Source organism: Quercus suber, unplaced genomic scaffold (genome assembly GCF_002906115.3).
Source record: "Quercus suber isolate HL8 unplaced genomic scaffold, Cork oak 2.0 scaffold_340, whole genome shotgun sequence".
Classification (NCBI taxonomy): domain Eukaryota; kingdom Viridiplantae; phylum Streptophyta; class Magnoliopsida; order Fagales; family Fagaceae; genus Quercus; species Quercus suber.
In genome coordinates, this window is record NW_027069792.1 from 94,802 (window position 1) to 115,709 (window position 20,908).

The 20,908-nt window shown below is 37.4% G+C and overlaps 2 protein-coding genes across 4 annotated transcripts; one reads left to right on the forward strand and one right to left on the reverse strand.

Annotated features, from left to right (window-relative positions):
* Positions 1-3,493: 3,493 nt before the first annotated feature.
* Positions 3,494-5,500, reverse strand: LOC136061679 (uncharacterized). The gene is made up of 3 exons (XM_065759756.1): positions 5,299-5,500; positions 3,928-4,925; positions 3,494-3,835 (listed from the first exon to the last, which is right to left on the reverse strand). The coding sequence occupies exons 1-3, from the start codon at positions 5,498-5,500 to the stop codon at positions 3,494-3,496; spliced, it is 1,542 nt and encodes a 513-aa protein (XP_065615828.1).
* A 1,457-nt stretch (positions 5,501-6,957) lies between these two features.
* Positions 6,958-20,809, forward strand: LOC112015390 (uncharacterized). Of its 3 annotated transcripts, none has more exons than XM_065759718.1 (9): positions 6,958-7,372; positions 9,350-9,499; positions 12,690-12,904; positions 13,009-13,079; positions 13,182-13,341; positions 18,348-18,537; positions 19,527-19,685; positions 20,021-20,109; positions 20,374-20,809. In XM_065759718.1, the coding sequence occupies exons 1-9, from the start codon at positions 7,033-7,035 to the stop codon at positions 20,467-20,469; spliced, it is 1,470 nt and encodes a 489-aa protein (XP_065615790.1). In that variant the 5' UTR covers positions 6,958-7,032; the 3' UTR covers positions 20,470-20,809. The 3 variants fall into 3 exon arrangements, with proteins under 3 accessions (XP_065615790.1, XP_065615791.1, XP_065615792.1); XM_065759719.1 differs by having other exon boundaries at positions 7,259-7,372; positions 9,355-9,499; XM_065759720.1 differs by lacking the exons at positions 6,958-7,372; positions 9,350-9,499 and adding exons at positions 10,090-10,106; positions 10,434-10,500.
* Positions 20,810-20,908: the final 99 nt, after the last annotated feature.

A 20,908-nucleotide genomic window follows, 5' to 3' on the forward strand; every position in this document is an offset into this window, starting at 1 on the left:
CTTTTTGAAAAAGTTAAGCAATGCAAGATGGCACTAGTGGATTGGAGTAGGGTCACATTTGGTGCTTCATCACATCAGCTTAAAGCCAAACATCAGGTTCTACATGACTTGTACACTTTAAATGTGGTCGACAACTATCATGAAATTCGAAGAGTTAAAGATGAGATCAATACAATTTTGTATCAAGATGAACTACATTGGCGGCAAATATCTAGATCCATTTGGCTGCAAGCAGGTGATAAATACCAAATTCTTCCATCAAAGAGCCAGTCAACGAAAAAGGAAGAATCATATCAATGGAATTTTTAATAGTAGAGGAAATTGGTGTGAGGATGAGGACGATATTGCAAGGGTGGCAGAAGATTATTTCCAAGGGTTGTTTGCTTCGGCACATCCATCTTATAATGAAAGAGTCTTGGAAGCAGTGGATCATGTGGTCACTCTGGAAATGAATCACCATCTTATCTAACCATACACAGCAAAAGAGGTTAAAAGATCTTTATTTCAGATGCACCCATCTAAATCACCTGGCCTGGATGGCATGTCTCCCTTTTTCTTTCAAGAATATTGGCATGTCGTAGGTGGGGATGTTACAAATGCTGTCTTGTTTGTTTTACATTCTGACCATTTTCTAAGAAAAATGAATTACACACATATTGTCCTCATTCCTAAAAAGAATGAACCACAATATATGTTTGATTTTCGTCCAATCAATTTAGAAAATGTGATATCTAGAATTGTTTCAAAGGTTTTAGCAAACAGGTTGAAAGTGATTTTGCCAATGTGATATCAGATGCCCAAAGTGCTTTTGTGCCAGGTAGGCAAATAACTGATAATACTACTGTAGCTTTTGAGGTGTTACACAGGATGAGAAATAAAAGAAAAGGGAAAAAAGGACAGATGGCAATCAAAATTGACATTAGTAAGGCTTATAATAGGGTGGAATGGGAATTTCTTAGGCAAATGATGATTAAAATAGGGTTGGATGAAAGGTGGGTCCAATTGAAAATGCAAACAGTTTGTACAACATCTTACTCTATATTGGTAAATGGGGAGCCTAAGGGTTTTGTACAACCAACCCGAGGGATAAAGTAAGGTGATCATTTGTCACCATATCTATTCCTTCTTTGTGCTGAGGGGTTATCTGGACTGATAAGGAAAGCTTCAGAAAATAGAAATTTACATGGAGTTTTATCATGTAGGGGAGGAGTTCATATTTCTCATTTACTATTTGCTGATGATAGCTTGTTGTTTTGTGAAGCATCAATTGGAGAATGTCAACACCTTCTAGACATCCTAGGTTAGTACGAAGAGGCATCTAATCAAGCCATTAATCGACAAAAAACTTCTTTGTTCTTTAGCAAAAATACAAATGAAGAAGTTAAGAGGGAGATACAGCAATTATTGGGAGCAAGGGTTATGAATAACTGTGAAAAATATCTTGGACTACCAATGGCATGTGGTAAATCAAAAGTGGATACTTTTAAAGAGATGCATGACCGAATCAATAAGAGAGTTATGGGATAGAAGGAAAAGCTTATTTCTAAAGTGGGATGAGAGGTGTTGATCAAGACAATTGCACAAGCTATTCCACCATACTCTATGAGCCTATTTAAAATTCCAAAGGCAGTAGGGGACTCTATCAACTCTATCTTGGCCAAATATTGGTGGGGACAAACTAAGGATGACACAAAGATCCACTAGATAAATTGGAAGAAATTGTGTACACCAAAGAAAAAAGGAGCTATGGGTTTCCGAGATATACATGCCTATAATTTAGCAATGTATTCTTTGTTTTATCGGGTTTATAAGGCAAGGTATTTTCCTACCTGCTCTTTTATGGAGGTTGAATTAGGATATCAACCATTATATGTTTGGAGGAGTTTGTTGACTGCTAGGGATGTCATTCTTGAAGGCACACGATGGAGGGTGGGGGATGGTACAAAAATTTAGGTGTCGTCTTCACGCTAGTTATCCCATAAACCAGTGTTCATGGGAGAAGAAATGCTATCTGCTAAGGTGTCTGAGTTCATTGATACAAACACATGGCAGTGGAATAGATTAAAGGTTTGTGAAACTTTTGCACCTAGAACTAGGAAGGAAATCTTAGCCATACCACTTAATCGAAGCTGTTCAAGGGATTGTCCGATTTGGAAGGAAAATAGGAGGCATGAGTTCATTGTTAAGTTAGCATATCAGGTAGCCCTTTGTTTAAACTAGCAGGTAAAAGCTGAACATTCAAAGGCACAAGAAGATAGAAAATGGTGGAATAAGATCTGGGCTTTGAAAGTACCTCCTAAAGTTAAAACTTTTTTGTGGCGGGCTTACTCCAATATTCTCCCTACAAGAGATACTCTTTTTCGGAGGAAGATACAAATTGATCCAACATGTGAATTGTGTAGACAAACGAGGGAAACTTGTTCTCATCTGCTGTGGGAATGCCCCTTTGCTAGAAATGTGTAGGCAATGATGAAAGTAGAGTACAGAAGTGCAGTAATGAAGTGTAGGATTTTTTTCATCTTTTTCGATATTTGGGTGACAAGCTAACAAAGAGGGAACTAGAACAGTGGGCTGCTCTATCATGGGTTCTTTGGAATGCAAGAAACAAAGTCTATTTTGAGAAAGTCCAATCACAACCAAAGACAATAGTAGAAGGGGCATTGCTGCTACTAGAAACATATCAGCGGGTTGTATTTTCTCAAGCCAATGTATAAATCTGGATGGAGATTACTGTGGTTTGTTTTATTATAGGTTTGTATAACGGGGTAGTGGGCCTCTTTATTTTGTAGTTTGAATAATGGGGTAGTGGGTCTTTGTTTGAGTGTGTATCTTTGATTTCTTTTCTTTGGAGTGTAGGGGCTTCGAAGTCTTTGTGTTTTCTTTTGTTTTTTGGTAAATGGTTTCTAGAGGCCACACTGTTTTGGTACCTCATTCATGTATATTGCGTTGTGGTTGAAATACTTTTATCAATAAAGGTTTCTATTGTTTGTTTAAAAAAAAAAAAAAACAACATAACAATATCAAGGGTAATCAAAAGGCTAGGGCAAAGCTCAAGAGCTAGATCTCTAAAAGTCCGTCGGAGGACTGGCCACGTCTTGAGGTCTTTCCTGACCCTCGGTTACGATTTCCCCAACGCTATCCGGGGCTCGACCTCCTCGGATGGTTGATCAGTTAACGGAGCATCCTCGGCGTTTTGTCTTGACTTTCAACCAATGGTAAAGAAGACTCCTCCTCAGGAGCAGCAGGTGTATCTCGCGAATGGCAGTAGGGTAATACACCCTGTCTTCCCTTCTAAGATCAGACGAAGCATCAATCCCTGCTTGGTTGAGGGCTTCATGCCAAGTTTGAGAACAATAATGCCTGCACACAGCAGGAACTTGAGCCCGAAGGGTGGCTTCAGTCTTAGCCACCCCTTCTGTGAAAGCCTCTTCTTTTGCCTCGTCCACAGAGCGCTTAGCGTCTGTTTTTGCAAAAATTGCCTCGTCCCTGGCTCTCACAGCCTCGTCCCTGGCATACTCGCAACACCTTTGTCGTGGATTGCTTTGGTCAAACTTCCCTTCATGTAGGAAATGTCCTCTTTGGCCTTCTGTAATTGACTTTCAACCTCTTGCAAGTGGACAGTTTGATCCTCAGCTTGCTTCCTGACCACGGCTAGGTCAGAAACAGCAGTATCCCTGGCCTTCGCCATTTCTGCCAGATCCTCGGTCGCCTTTTTCAGGTCGGCCTCAGATCTCTTAAGAGTTTTAGCCGCTTCTAGGAACTTATCGCGCTCTTGCGCCAAGGCGTGACTATGGTCGTCAACCTCTTCGCCCAACCTAAAAAGGGCCTGGATAGCCTGCCAGCGAAAACAAGCAGCTTTATAAAGAGAAAGAAAAATACTAAGCAACAAAAATTTCTAGTAAAAAGAATGGTTGCCAAAGGACCTACCATGCCTAGATATTTCTTAAGGTCGAAGACAACCTCTACCCCACTCATTTTCTCCAACTCAGCCATGTCAATGGGAAGAAGAAGAGATTTCTCTAGGGCCTCGGCTACGAGAGCCCCCTCGTCTCCTTGAGACTCTCGTATTGACGCGTTATCCATTAGGGGCTGGTCATGGAGCATGGCAGCAGGCAGCCATGCTTGAGCCTGGAGCTGCTGGATGACCTTCTTGCCTTTCTTTTGATCACCAAGCTTCAACTGCTTTGGGGGTCTACGAGTCTTACCCTCCTCGGGCGAAGAATGAGATTTGCTCCCATCCATTGGATCCTTACCCTTAGAAAGTCTTTTCCTTTTCGGATCAGGAGACTCAGTAGAAGGGGCAGCTATTATAGGGGTGGATGATGAACTAGTTTGCATGATTGGAACCTGGGACTGAGGTGCTGGGGGCTGGGATTGTAACTCCCCTGGTACATCTTTCTTGGAACCACCTTCGAGTAGGTCAAGAAGATTGGTGGACTGCCTCTTTAAACCCATCTCGGCTTGGGTACCAACTCTTAAAGACTGAAGATCGGCTTCGGATAAGTGAGGATCCCCTAGGTCACCGGGAGGATCCTCGGGCTGATCAGCTAAGTCAAATACACTATACTCGTCCTCGGAGGAGCTCAATTCAACCACCTCCCTTGCTTTCTTAGGCGGTCCTTTCTCGGCCACCGTTACTTGCTGGGATGAAGAGGGACCTGATAGCGGAATACCTTCAGGTATGTAAGACTCCCCAGTAAAAGAGAAACCGCTCTCCACCACGGTAATCCGTGTAAGCCGAGGATCACGAGCTCTAATTACGTGCTGCGGAACAGGGAATGACGTTTGAGCTGGGTCACACCCGAGGATTTTATGAGCAGCTCTGACTTGGTTGTCAGATTCGTTCAAGAAAAGTTCCGACCTGAGAACGGTCTCCAAATCCGCTTTGTTGACTAGGTGGAAGTGACGTGCAAAGGCGTGTGGATCTGTGAAAAGAAAAGTGAAATTCTTATGATTAGTCAACCAAGTTGAGTATATAGGTATAAAACGCAAAGGCACTGAAACCTAAATTATCTTGTACTTCGGACGCCCTACCTGGCTTCCCCTCTACGGTTGGGCAATGAAAGCCGTCGTGCCATTCTCCCGACACTATGAGGAAATCTTGGTTCAACCCCTTATTGGAGTCAGGAAGACACTGGATAAGACGAACCCTATCGTCCCTTGTCTTCATATAATACGTCTTACCCCTCAGGTGATGAAGGTTATAACACCAATTCACATCATGGTGAGTCAGTCTCAGCCCCATTTTCTCATTCAGGGTATCTACACACCCTAGTATCCTAAACACATTCACTGCACACTGAGTGGGAGACAGGCGGAAATGCCTGAGGTAATTGAGGGTCACCGGCCTCATAGGGATTCTCATCCCTCCTTCTACAAAAGCAACTATTGGAATTACGACCTCACCCTCTCTCCTCTTAAGGTACCACTCTCCTTCTTCGCAGTATTTCAAGTTCACATTATTGGGTATTCCATAGTCAACAATGAATTTGTTCATCATCTCATCGGACTCGACCAACTCTTTAAACTTACCAATTCCCCAAAGACAACTAAGAGATCTAGAAAAGAAAAGGAAGAGTGAGATCAAGGAAATTTGGGTCACTAGAAAAAGAAAACTTACAGAGGTATGACGATACTCTTCAGATAGTGTGCCAGTCGAACCAAGTTCAAACCATATGTATCAATAATGATAAGCGCGAAAATGATGAAACCAGGCAAGTCAAGCAGGTGTTAATACTCTCCCTTAAATCTCCCCAAATGAAACCGCTTGCTCATAAAGGCAGAAGATCATGCCGTTAGAAGTGGGAAACGTGGTGCCGCCAAAAATTTAATGTGGGCACCCATTATTTCTCGAAACGCTAAAAAAGCGCATCGGGCAGTCAAGAAGCCGCCAGCATCAGTATAAACTAAAGTGAGGCCATTCGTCCAGTGGATCCGCATGTATCAAAACTCTCCTCCCCGTTCGAGAGAACGTGCAGCAGAGTTTTGAGGGGCTATTGTGGGGTCCGTGGGCCTGGTAGCCTCGGCCCATCATATAGCAGGCCCAAGGTCCATGCCGAGGATCACAAGCTATTCCTGAAGAGAATGGGGGGAAGCTTATTCTCCTGGATCCACGCCGAGGATACCTTGTCCTCGGCCTGGCAAAGGTGATTTTGGGGAGAGGTTAACCCCAAAGTAAGCTGTCATTATCGCATTGAATGCACTCAACTAACCCCCCTGACCGCATTAATGGGGAGGTAACCCCTTGGCAGGATAACGTTGGTTAGAGTGAGCCACTTGAGTGCCGATAAGGCCTCTGATGGGACGGACAACCAGAAGAAAAGCAAATAGACGATCAACAGATGGAAGCAGGAGATAGGAAGATGAAAACTATAAAAGAAGAGCTAGTAAAGCCAAGAAGGGGGGGGAAAAAGAAAGGCCTCCTCGGCCACAGGCCGAGGAACATTCCCTCATTTGTAAGAAAACACTTAGCCATTTTTAAAGATAAGTTTGGGCATGGTGATCAACGGCCAGCACCTAAGCCTGTCAGCCCACTCTCTATAAATGTATTGTTTGGGCTTGTTGGGCTGAAAACCCAACACTCAATTCAAATTGAGTCCTTACATTCACAAATACACTATAATATTTATGATTGACTCGTTTAATAGTTGAGTTCAAATAATTCGTAAATGATTTTTTTTTTCTTTTACAACCTTAGATGCTATGTGGCAATCCACTTGTATACTCAGAAACCGTTATTGTAAAAAAAAAACTAAAAATTAGTAAAATTATATCATTTTTATACCCTTACAAAATAAATTGGATGTAACTTAATTATAAGGTTGAAAAAAAAAAGAAAAAAAAAAGAGGTATAAGTAATAGTTTGTGGAAGATAAAATAAATAAAAAATTTTAAAAAAATGAAAAATGCTTTTGATTTTTCAAAAATAACCATTAAAATGTGTTAAAAAATTGAAACAAGAAATTCAACGTTTACTTCGGGTCTTTACTTCCTTGACTCCTCACATCCGACCACAAAAAGTCTGAAGAAAAAATGGCTTATTCAGCCTCATCCATCTTCTACTGCCCAAACCCAAATCTCATCTCTCCCAAAAACGGTGTCGTCTCATCTTCAAACAAGCTACCTGGCACCAAAAATAGCTTCTTTCTGGGCTCCAAATTGGTATCCAAAACCACGAGAATCACAACCCGACCCGAACCCGTTACCTTGTCCGGGTCGTACCCGATATCCGCGGAGTCTCGCTCTTTCGATGTGGTGATAGTCGGAGCCGGAATAATCGGGTTGACTATAGCCCGACAGTTTTTAATCGGGTCGGATCTTTCTGTCGCGGTGGTCGACAAGGCTGTCCCTTGTTCCGGTGCTACTGGCGCAGGTATCATTTTCTGTCCGTCGGATCCTTCTAATGCTCCGTTTGTTTAGAAATTCCAAAAATGCATTATCTTTCACTGTAAAAAAGCTTCTATATTCAAAGTTTCGAATAAAACCAATGAAAAATAAATGTTGGGTTTTTAAGTAAAGTAAAAGACAAGTTGGGGAAGTTATTAACATTGTGTTTATTTACTTATTATATAAAAATAAAATTAATGCCGTGTTTACAATTCTACATTAATTTTTGCAATTGGATTCAAACCAAATAGCTGCATTAAAATTAATGGAAAGAGACGCATTGTTTGTGTTTCATTGGTTAATGGCTGTGTTGGTTTTTATATCTCACCCTTTCAAAAAGATCACATTTTGGTCAATAATAAAAAAAAATAAAAAAAAAAAAAAAAAAAAAAAAAAATCTTATTTTGGGTTTTTTTTATTATATATAGTTACGATATAATGCTTTTTTTTTTTTTCTTTTTTTTTTTGAGAAAGAGTTACGATATAATGCTAACCCCACAACTTGAACCATTTTCTCCCAAGACCCCAAGAACTTTGTGTGGGGAGGTGCTAATTCAACTAAAAGGCTCTTGGCCATTTTGGGGTTTAAGTGAGAGCAGTGGTAATGATATCCTTTTTGTAGCCCATGTCTGTGTTTGAACCCCAACCTCCCCTCCTCTTTCCTCATTGTCTATAAATTTAAAAAAAAAAAAAAAATCATATTTTGAGATATCCCAAAATAAAAAAAAGAGGACTAACGATATGGGGTGGAGGTAGATCTTGTTATAGAGATGGCTTTATAAGGTGAAGATGCAAAATGGGGATTAGATGAGAGTAATTATTTAGTACTTCAGGAAGCAGTGCTCTCTCCTCTCACGTCATAGTGGGTCTTATTGATCAAATTCATAGTGGGACTCACCATTCATGTGGGAGGAGGGAGCATTGCTTTTTGAGTATTGAATAATTCTCTAACGGATGGAGTACTGTTTTTGGTTTTCTTGGGTGGACTGCTTTTATGTCACTTATGCTAACATGTTAGAAGCAATGGGGAGAAAAAAGGTTAGAAAAAGAGAAGCTCCCCCCAAAAAAAGAGGACTTAGACTAAGATCCTTAGAAAAAGTAATCATGCCTATGACTTGATTGAATATCAGAAATTATATAATAATATGTCTTATTTAGCATATCAAATATATAATTGATCAACATAGAAAAAGATGGTTCTAAGTATATGATATAACCATATTTTATAAGGTGTTGTGACTTGTGAAATGTGAACTCTATAAAGCTAATTACAATATTGGAAATCAGATTATAAAAAATTACAATATTGGAAAGACCCCCCTTCCCATGCGGCCACCATTCTGGTAAACTTCTTATTGTGTGTATATTTTAAGTGGTACCTAATGGACCTAATCTAAGGAAAACTAAGTTTTGAATATTTAGGGTCCGTTTGAATACAGCTTATTTTGCTGAAAATTGAAAACACTGTAGCAAAATAATTTTTAAATGTGTGAACAGTGCCGTGAGACCCATTTTTAATGAAAAATTTGCTGAATAAAGAGGTTTGTGAGTCTCGTGAACAGTATACGGACCTATTGAAAACTGAAAACAGCCACAGAAATGTGCTTTTCCAAAAAAAAAAAAAAACAAACATGAAATGCAGACGTTTGCCACAGACGTGTATCCAAACGCATGCTCAGTAGAATCTTGTTAAATTGTCCAATCTGCCGACAACTCACAAAAAAATTTAACATGATACCCTTTATTATTAGTGGTGGTTGGCAAAATAAATAAGGATGGTTGATAAATTCATTCTCATTTTTTCCTCACTTTGGTTCATCTGGAATATATGAAGCAGTTCTCTGGTTGTTTGAAAAATTGAGTGTGAGTGTGTATTCTTACGTGCATTTTTCTTTATTTTTCCTGAACTCTGATTTGTTGTAGGATATCTTCACCTTTGATCTGACATTTGAGCTGGTTCTAGGACAGGGTTATATATGGATGGTACACAAAACACCTGGAAGTGATACATGGGAGCTTGCAATGAGAAGCCGCAAATTATGGGAGATGTTGGCGGAAAGTATATGTGATCAAGGCTTGAATCCTCTAGAAGTTTTGGGTTGGAAGAAGACAGGTATTTGAACTGTGCCTTTGATCAGACAAAAAATATGGATTTGCTTTTTTATTTTTTATGTGAGTTTAAATTACTTTATATAAGTTTATGAACTTTGATTTCATAAAATTCAGTCAAGCTGTGCTATGCATAGTTGTTTGGTGCTGATTAATTCTAACTCTTTCCAGTGGTTATTCTGCTTAAAAACCACTGATGATACATACTATAATATTTAGTATTTCAAATTTTTCTTTCGTTTTGACAAGTCATTTTAATATTTCAAAGGCATTGCATAAAAATTAGTTATATGTTCATCAAAATGAATGATGTACATGGAACTAATGCAGGGTAGACCCCTTAAAGGATGTTGGATAACCTCTCATGGTTGTAAGCTATATGCTCTCTTGACAGGAATCATGATGGGCTAGCAGAGAGCATGGATTAGGACTTGAGTAACAAGGGGTTAGATTGAATAGGAGAGGGTTCAAGACTACAAATAGTAGCAGAATAACAGAACGAGATAAATAAAAAGCAAAGGCAGTGATTGTTTAAGGCATAACATTTCTCTAGAACAAGAAGAGTCTCACTTCTTATGCTATGTTCTTGTGCAGTCTCACAACAAGAGGAAGTATGGCATCTTGCAACCATAATCCAGTTATGGCTACGATTTCAAAAAAAAAAAATTGATTAGTTACAGCCCAACATACTAAAGAAGTTACTTAATTTGAAGTAATTAATGTTTAAGTAAGCCATACCTAAAGGCAAATTGCCTGCAACATAAATAAGCTTCTGAATAAGCAGTCAGTCTTTCTTGAAATTTCTTTTAAAAAAATACCCCCCATGTTCCACAAAATCTACAAAAGGCCTCTAAATCCTGTCCTATTCAAGCTCCCATTTCAGCCCTCCTGTTCCATGTCATATGAAACCATATTTCTTGTTTTGTAAACTTGTATAGGTCTTGTTGCTACCCTATCGTATCTCCTGGGCTTGAAGGCACTTGAACCTGGCAAGTGAAATGCAAGGTACTTCTTGTATATGTCTCCCTAGTTTGAGTCCTTGAAATTCTTCTGTTATCCAAGTGCTACCTAATTCTAGGGTGACTAATGCGGGAGACGCAAGAAGATTATTATTTAGTATTATTTATGTTTACAAGTTAATTGTATTTTTATATTTTAGGTCTGGTAATTTATTAGGCTATTAGTATTTTAATTTGGAAGCAAGATTATTTTTGTAATAAGGCAATTAGTGTTTCCTAACTAATTAGCACTAGGGTTTAGTAATCCTTTATAAGCAACCTATTATACTCCTTGAGGAGATAGTTGATATTTTAATGAATGAAAAAAATGGCCGTTTGGTCTTTCTTTTAGTCTGGTGCTAACTTCAGGTCCACCCTAGGTGTTGACTCCTAGTGGTTTCTCCGCTTGATGTTGACTCCAAGCAAGGCTTAGTTGCTGACTCCTAGGTCATATCTTTTATTTTTCTGTTGTTTCAATTTTGTTATGGTTATCCTGCGTCAGAAACTCAAGTTTACCAAACTTGAGTTCCAAGCATTATGGCAATCTGGTCAAACATAATGCTTGGAACTCAAGTTCCAAAAATGTGCTACATAACTAAATTAGTTTGGTCAAGTACTATTTAGCAAATTTTTCTGATAACTTCCATACCTCCAAGTATAAATAGAGGCCTTATTCAACAGAAAAAGGGACCGCAAACATACCAGAGCACTTATCAGAGCACAAGTATAGCATTTCGGAGATCATTAGATTAGATTCTTAGGAAGTAGTCTATAATTAAGTAGTCTCTTGGGCTTGTAGGAAGATCATCAATCATATGCTTGTAAGTTCATGTTTCCTTGTATTTATATTGTTATCTCAATCAAGTATCCAGAAGTTTGATGCAATTAGTAGTTGTTTGTTGTAGTTTGATTTGATTTGCTTTTTATTTTGAAGCTATCTAGTGTTAGTCCAATCACTTAGGCTTGAATCCTTTATAATTCCTGCAATTCACTTTGAATCAAGATGACTTTTTTATTTTTATTTTTTATTTTTATAAGTAATAAAAATTTTATTCAAACATTAAAAAAGAGTCACCCAAGTATACACGACGTATACAAATGGGGATTAATACAATCAAGAACACAAAGTACAAGCATCCATCAAATCATTAATTGAAGAGATAGAATAGATTTCTACTACAGACATCCAATCTAATAGCATTCTAAATATTAAAAATTTTAGATCGATTACTGTCCTTTCAGAATCCTCAAACACCCGTTACTTCACATTGCCTTATTTCTAGATTGTGCAATTCAATTTAGTTTACCTTGAATGGGAATAGTAGCTTAAACCAGTGGTTCAACTTAGTTAAACTCAGTCATTTAGGATTTCTCATTCTTTTGTTGTTAACTTGTTCATTTCTCCAAAATCCTATTAAGTGGGTGTTTCCAGACCCAAAACCCTAGTCTACGAAGTCAGATAGCACTTTGAGCTAGTAACAATATCTTGAGAACCATCTTGAGATAACGGCAGAAAATTGACAACCTTATCGAGTAACCTGAAAAGGTAATTAAGAAACCAAGATTAATGTAAAAATTGATTTTTGATCAAACAAGTCTTTAAGCAGAAATCACTTTGCTGTTGTAGGTAGTGAAAATATCGTGGCTATCTTGGCTGCTGCCACTCTTGTTTGGGCATTTATGACTATTGCTGTTTGGAATTACGAAATATCTTAGCTGCTGTTGCTCTGGCTCTGTATAAGCCTTTAATTGCTTCATGGCAAGAGGATTTTTTTCCCATTCTAATATCAAAATCAAGATAGATAAAAAAAAAGTATTTTTTTAGTGCACAAATCATAATTAAAGCTTTATTTATTGCAGCATAATTGTATTTATTAGAACATGAAAATTGGGAATTCTTTTGTCATAATATAAAATAGGCACAAATTTCTGGAGATGGCAATCAGGTTCAGTACTCTGATTCAAAGTTGGTCATTCCTGGGGCATGCCTATTTTCTTTTTAATTTGACTTGCAAAAACATTGATAATTAATATTTTCCATGAGGAGCTCATGTCAAGTATTGACACAAAGTTGCCAAGGGCTAAAAGTATAAGCTGTTCAGTGCCTTCTTCTTATTTTTCTCCCCAAAAAGAAATGTTTAAAACATTATTACAAAAGAAGGTAAGTGGGGATATGATTGTCTTTCAAATCTACAGGAAGCTTGTTGGTTGGTAGGACTCCTGAGGAGCTGGACATGTTAAGAAGGAGGGTGAAGCAGCTATCTGAAGCTGGGCTACGAGCGGAGTGCTTGTGTAGCAGTGATTTACTTTTAGAGGAGCCTGAACTTATGGTTGGGGAAGATAGTGGTGCTGCCTTTCTACCTGATGATTACCAGTTGGATGCTCATTGTACCGTTGCGTTCATTGAAAAGGTATGTTACTTTTCTGTAATTTGTAATTAAATTTTTATCCACACCAAATTATCTGCCCTTTTTATGAAGTATAATTGAGATAGGTAAATTTGGTTAATTTGTAGGCTAACAGACATTTTGCATCAGAAGGCAGATATGCAGAGTTCTATAATGACCCAGTGACGTGTCTATTAAGGTTTTTTGTCGTCCTTTTCTGTACACCATAAGTTACATGAAAAATTGTGGATGGAGATGATATTGGTTGACAGGCTAACTTTCATAATTCTTGCATGCTCAGATCTGGAAGCAGTTGGGAGGTTGAAGGTGTTCAGACCACCAAAAGTACCTTGTATGGTAAGGCAATTGTAGTTGCAGCTGGCAGTTGGAGTGGATCTTTGATGCATGACCTGCTTAGAGACTCAAATATTCAGTTGGATGTCCCTATAAAGCCTCGAAAGGTAAGGCTACAATGTGAATTGATTTCTTCTTGCATACCTTTGAGATTCCTTTATTTTTTCTGCCAAATATGTATTGATACTGCAATTGGTTAATAAAAGGGAAGTAAAGCATCCATATTGACAAAAAATCTTCACTCACTTTCTCATTTCTTTTGTGGTGAGAGTGATGACGAACAAAGACACAGGCAACTTTCATCCCCAGCCCATAAAAATTCCGCTTAGAATTACTCCTATTGAAGGGGTTAACTCTTGAGACAAGTTGAGTATGATGCTTTTAGTAAGGAATTTGCAGAAGTCTTTTTATTTCCTCTTAATTTTTCAATAAAGCTAGGGTCACAACAATTTCATAACACCCTCCACTTTGCCTACCACCTCACACATGGGCCATTGAAATAATGTGGTGGGAAGCTCTTTTCCAGTCAACTCTTCTTGATTTCAGATGCAAAATTCCATTGCCTTAACTGCTTGTCAAATGGGCTTGGAGATTTGTGACGCAACTAGAGCTGGCCTGGGCTAGACATATAAAAGCTAAGTCTCTTCTGCATGGGCAGTTCTTCACATTTATTAGCATTCTTTGCCTCTAGGTTCATCCATTTTTAACCCTTGGGTTGCTACTAGACATCTCCTAAGGCAGGGGATTAGTGTTGTAGTTTGTAATGGTTAGGCGCATTTTATACTGATTTTTGGGCCTATCCCTGGGCCTATGAACAGCCTTGATCAAGTGTCTAGGTTTAAATTGCAGATTATGGTGGGCCCAGGTGTTAGGTTGGCAAATTGGGGGGTTTTGTGAATTTTTGTTATGATCCTAGCTTTATTGTAATTTTTTTGGGACCTGTCCGCTTTCCTTGCATAAACAGAGGGTTATTCAAAATTTTCCTTCCCTTCATTTATTGTCCTTGTTTTTCCTTTGTTTCATGTATCCTTTTATTCATGGTGTTCCAACTCATGATCTTAATCTATGGTTGTTCCCCTCTTCAAAGGAAAGAAGAAGGTTTACATATTACTTAGTGTAGATAGATCTTGCCAAAATCACTACCGCACTAGGTCTGTATTGAAAGAGCAAGAAAAATGCAAGCATAAACTCTAAAATATCAAGGAATTCCAAGAAAATAGCTAAATTTAGCAAAGGAATATGATAACCAGGGGACTTTTGACTTGAAAAACTTATCTTAATGTCGCAAATGGAGAACTTGGCGTAGGACATTGAAATGTATTTATATGGCTTGTGTGGGCGTAGGGTTAGGATCATTTGCGAAAACTCTTGTTCATTCCACAAACCCTAACCCAGCAAGGAGTAGAGTTTTTGAGGTTAGAGGTTTTTATCTTTCTTTCTACCCTTCTACTCTTTCTTTCCCTTGGAGGTTGGTGTGGCAACTGAATGTTCCTCCAAGGGTGGCTTTCTTTTCATGGTCAACTTCTCTAGGTAAGATTCCTAAAACTGATAACCTTCGCAAAAGGCATATCATTGTTCTTGATTGGTGTTACATGTGTAAGAGGTGTGGGGAGTCGGTGGATCATATTCTGCTTCATTGCCTCATAGCTTTTGAGATGTGGTCTTTGGTGTTTTGTTTGTTTGGACTTCAGTGGGTTATGCCTCATAAGGTAATTGAGTTGTTTGAGTCTTGGCAAGGTAAATTCGGGCAACATAGCAGTATAGATTTTTGGAGACTTGTGCTGCATTGCTTGATGTGGTGTATTTGGAGTGAAAAAAATGCTAGATGCTTTGAGGGATGCAAACGGTCCTTGCTAGAGATTAAGTCCTTTTTCTTACATACTCTCCTTGCTTGGAGTGTGGCTTTGTCACATTTTTCTTGTTTTACTTGATTATTGTAATTTTGGTTCTTGATTTTTGCCCCCACAGTACATCCCCAATGTGCTTGGGTTGGCTATTTTTTCTTAATAAAGTTTTTTGTTACCTATCCAAAAAAAAAAAAAATTACAAGAAGGATTAGGGTTTGTAGAATGAACTACAAATTTATGAGGAGTCTTTCTTGTAACAGTATATTAACATTTCTGATTTGACGGCTAAACTAAAAATTTAACGAGGTAATAAGAGATTAATTTGATTTACTGGAAAATAATCTCAAGACACCTAGACCGTTAAAACCATATGACTCTTGTTTCTGTTGGACTTCACACAATTTTTTATTTATTTTTAATAATTTGGTTGGACTTCACACATGGACCCCATAACGGACAAAAAATGAAGTAGAAATGGATAAATCTTCCATGGTTATATCATTCTCCCTTAGTTGGAAAAATTTGGCCTCGAGTTTTAATTTGTTAAAGTATTAGTACTGTTGAACTTGAAACTTGCACCCACACGACAATCACCTTCACACATTAATGATAAAGAATCTTTCTCCTACCACCTCATTAAATTTGTTTGGAATGATAAAACCAGTGGTTGGAAGACTTAAGCTTAAAATGCTTCTAAGACTAATTGCAGTAATATTATTGTCTTCCTTGGTCCTGACTTTTTCATGATAAACCTTATGCTCACCTTGCTCTTTGTGGTCCTCATTGTCTTTTTAATGTATTCCTTTGGCTATTCTTGAAATTGGACTAGTGCTGAATGGTAAGGTTGAGTTTCTCCTTTAAGGAAGCACATGGATGCATGAACCAATACTCGGACTAAGGCTGTTGTATCAGCAAATTGGCAGGGCAAAATCTATGAGATTTTGGAAGGAGAATGGATGCAATGCTTGCCAATAGGGGTGAGGTAAAACTTGGCCCTAGGAAGCATGTATACTTTCAATTGGTAGTCATATTACTGTTACATATGTATCCAATGTGGATATTTTTTTATGTGGAAGGATACTTCTCTAATTTCCTTCTTTGCAATTTGATTTCCCTATATGAAACTTATAGCTTCTTAATTGCTTTTATTATTAGACATACTTTCCACGTTTTATCATTTATTATTTTATCTTTTAAATAAAAAATGAGCTTAATATGTATTTAAATATATTTATTTATATATTACTTAAATTATCTTTCCATATCATATTTTAATTTTTCAAGACTTGGCATGCATATTTATTATCGCTAGTCCTTGCTTAGCCCTAATTTTAAAGATCCAAATTCTTGATCAGTTGCTGTTTACGCAATGCAGGTGCAGCAGCTTACAACTTATCCAACATTTCTTGTACAGTAGACATTCTAGTTTTGCTTCTATAAACACACCCTTTCACTCAGTTGTTGCAAAGTCTTCTTGGTCTCTTCAGAATCTTAAAATGCCGTGAACTTTGAATTTAGTTCTGCATTGGTTATTGTCGTGGACTAGGTAACAAATTTTCAGTGAGAGTCTCGTTTTATGATCTTTGCTTTTATACCAAATTGATGGTGGACAGATTGGAGAAATCTATCTACATGTGCTTGTGGTGGGCTTAGGGTTGAGAGAATTTGTGGATTTTGGGTTAAGGATTTTAGAAGAAAGAGCTAGGGTTCATAGAATGAATTAGAGTTTGAAACTATGAATATTTGGTGGCTATTTGGTAGGAAAAATATGTTTTGGAGGGAGGGAGGTTGATTAGGGTTTGGTAGGTGAAGGGAAAATATTGATTTGGGGTTTTAAAGAAGGAAAGCAAAGAAGTTTCTTGTTGTGTGAATGACACTTGTGAACGGTAATAATGCACCTTAGAAGAAGAAGGAAGGAAGAAGATTTAAAGAACACGTTGGGGTTGATGTGATAAAGTCGTACCAAATAAACTAGTGATCCAAGACAAATTACTTAAATATGAGAAACGCCAACCAGAAATGAGAGTGGAAAGAATTGCTTCTTTATAGTTTGGGCAAAAAAAAAAAAAAAAAAAAATTAAATGGGTTGGGGACTTAGGACTGAATTTTGAACTCAAGTTCCATGACATACAATGACACTCTTTGAACCACAATGTTCTTTGGCAAAGACTATGGGGGGCAATGTGACCTTCCCACTTATTTATCTATGAATTTGACAAAACTTGGATTAAAAATATGCATCAAAGTTTGTGTCTCAAAAACATGAGCAAAAGTTTCTTCATCTCATGTTTTTGTATGTTCTCTGCTATAATATTGTGATAAGATAGAAGTTAACTTACTTGGACTATTCAGAAACATGTGGAGTACTATGTTTGACATGATGTGGTATGGTTAACACATTCTTGGTTAAGATAAATATCTCTAAGGTACTTCTATGATGCATTCTGTTACCTGAAAATATCCATGTGAAGTATCTTACATGTATGTCTTCATCTGAGGTTTACAGTAGAAGAAAAAAGTGAAGGCATATAAATGAGTTTTTTTTTTTTTTTAAAAAAAAAAAAAAAAAAAAATTAAATGGGTTGGGGACTTAGGACTGAATTTTGAACTCAAGTTCCATGACATACAATGACACTCTTTGAACCACAATGTTCTTTGGCAAAGACTATGGGGGGCAATGTGACCTTCCCACTTATTTATCTATGAATTTGACAAAACTTGGATTAAAAATATGCATCAAAGTTTGTGTCTCAAAAACATGAGCAAAAGTTTCTTCATCTCATGTTTTTGTATGTTCTCTGCTATAATATTGTGATAAGATAGAAGTTAACTTACTTGGACTATTCAGAAACATGTGGAGTACTATGTTTGACATGATGTGGTATGGTTAACACATTCTTGGTTAAGATAAATATCTCTAAGGTACTTCTATGATGCATTCTGTTACCTGAAAATATCCATGTGAAGTATCTTACATGTATGTCTTCATCTGAGGTTTACAGTAGAAGAAAAAAGTGAAGGCATATAAATGAGTTTTTTTTTTTTTTCCCTATCGTAAGATCTTGAAATGGATGAATACAAACCCTAAGCAAACATGCATATAAGAATAAATGCATGCCCAACATCCAAGTCCTTGTAAATAGGGAGAGAAGTTATGTTTCCTGGAACATAAATAACTGGTGGTTGGGCATATCATGTGTTTCATGTGTTGCATGAATATATTATATCTTACTTGAGAACCACCTTTTCTTTGATCTGCATGATAGGGTCATCTCCTTGTGCTTGAGAATTTCAAGTCCCTTCAACTGAATCATGGTCTAATGGAAGTGGGTTATGTTGATCATCAAACTGGAACTCAGTTTCCCACCATTTCTGCTTCAGAACCATATGATGATAGGCAAGCTTTGTCTGTTTCAATGACAGCCACTTTGGATGCTATGGGAAACCTTGTTCTTGGTAAAGCCTTTTACCTTTGCTCTCTGTTCTCCCATACTCTCTTTTATCCGTCACCAATTATATGGTACGGAGGGGACTTATATATATATATATATATATGCGTTATGTTAGTTTTGTTCTCTACCCTCTACTTTGCTTTTACAAGGGGAGAAGTTGCCATTTGAGCTAGATTGCATTTAATATTTACAAAGGATCCCTCTTTTTTGGTAATTTTCTGTACTTAAGTGTTGTTTTGTGTGATTTTATTTTAGTTTCACTATTTTTACTGTTCTGTATATATATGCATATTGATAAGTAAGAAAGATGTATATTCAAAAAATTGCTTTATGCAAAGTAGCACAAAGCAAAACAAAGATTACAAAAAAGCAAAGAAAAGCAGAAACAACAAGGAAAAACTGATTACAAAGAAAAAAAGAGCTAAGGAACAAAGAGAGAGAATCACTAGATGTGAGTCTCCAAGCCCTAGACCAATCAAAAAGAAGTCAGAGAGAGGCGATCCATGAACTTTTCTGATTTAGTTGTCCATGTTGATTCTGATCCTACATTTCCAAAGCTTTAGCAAGAGTTTCTTTGAGGTTAAAAAATCGTTATGTTTCATGAGTATAATTCAGTGAAATAACATTTACCTATATTTTTGTTATCTTTTTCTCATGTTTTTTAGTTTTTTTTTTTTTTTGTAATGGACAAAGGCTTTCACATTTGTTGTGAGCTTTAAGGTTGACTTTTTTACACAACATAGGGTAATTGAGCCTGGTGTAATCTGATGGTGATTTTATGATAAGTAGCTACCACATGCATTTAGTGGACCTAAAATGGATGTATCAAATTGCTAATATGGCAGTCCTGCTTTCCCTCTTTAAATCTCTCTTCAGAAATATATGGGTCTGCAATATGTATTGTTGGTTCTAAATTAAATTTATCATTATTATCATTTGGGACAAATCCATGCATGTCACCACTAATCATCGATCCAATTTCTGTATTTTCAGGAAGCAGCCGCCAATTTGTAGGGTTCAGCTCTGAAGTGGATGAGTCAATCACTAATCGTATATGGAAGCGGGCTGGGGAGTTTTTTCCAAAATTACAAGATTTTCCCCTTTCATGTTTCAGTAAGAGCAGAAAAGTGAGAATAGGGTTAAGACCTTACAGTGAGTCCCAATATCCCTCATAGCCTTGTCAAACAGAAAAACGTATTTTAAATAGTTGAGTTTTTGAGATACTGTCAATCAAAGAATCAGTTGGAAGCATTGCTTCTTCGTATTCTGTTTGATTGGTCTGGTGTGTATGGTCTTACAATTAGTAACACTTTTTTATAGATTTTACAGTTTCACTTCTATTTTGTGCATAATTTTGTGGTAATTCTTTTAGGTTACGGAATGCTTATCATCATGAGCATTAAGTAATCAAGTTTATTAATCAAGACCATATATATAAACATAGTTGAGTTGGAGGATTTGAAATAACATAAGATATTCCTGTCCAGTGCTTGATGGGAAGCCAGTGATTGGCTCGGTGCCTGGCTTGTCAAATGTGTTCCTTGCAACTGGGCATGAAGGAGGAGGACTTTCAATGGTAAAATTCACTCTCTCTCTCTCTGGGTAGTTAACTTTCACTCTCTTATTCTGCTAAAAATTTAAAGGAAATCAAAAGAATTGCAGAGGAATAAATTGCCCTACTATGCATGCAGGTCTATCCATATTGTTGGTGGGTATTGCCAAAGTGATTAATCGTGTGTTAAAAGTTAGACTCTATTTAGCAAATGCCATAATTTATTGTGAGTTCCATCATGTGTGAAAGCAACATAAGAACCATTCATTATTTTTTTTCAATTTCCAGGCTCTAGGGACTGCTGAAATGGTTGCTGATATGGTGTTGGGAAATCCTGGGACAATTGATCATGCACCCTTTGTTGTTCAAGGCCGATGTTGTTGAGAAAATGTGTCAATCAGGATAAACATTGGAAAATTTGTACATCAGCATACTGGTTCATTTAATGGATGAAACAGCTTGTTTTTCTGGGGCAGTTGTATAGCCACTCCTTCACAGATGCGCAGTACATTTCATGTGTTATGTACAGTCATATCTGCCTGCAGGTTGATGCTCAGTTCCCGTGTTTACTGTGTGTTTCTCTCAGTCATCATATTTCTGTTAAGCATGCTTGTTTCTTGCTTTTGTATTTTAGCTTTAGTTATTATCTTGAACAAAATGTCCTGAACATATCTGCAGGTTTCTTACAGTGGATTGCTTCTTTGTATGGTCTAAATGATTAAAAGTTACAGAATCTCCCCCCTCACACCCACAACAAATAATTTTTTATTTAACTCAAAGGTAGATTTTATAGTGATTTTAGGAATACTATTGAAGACTGTGC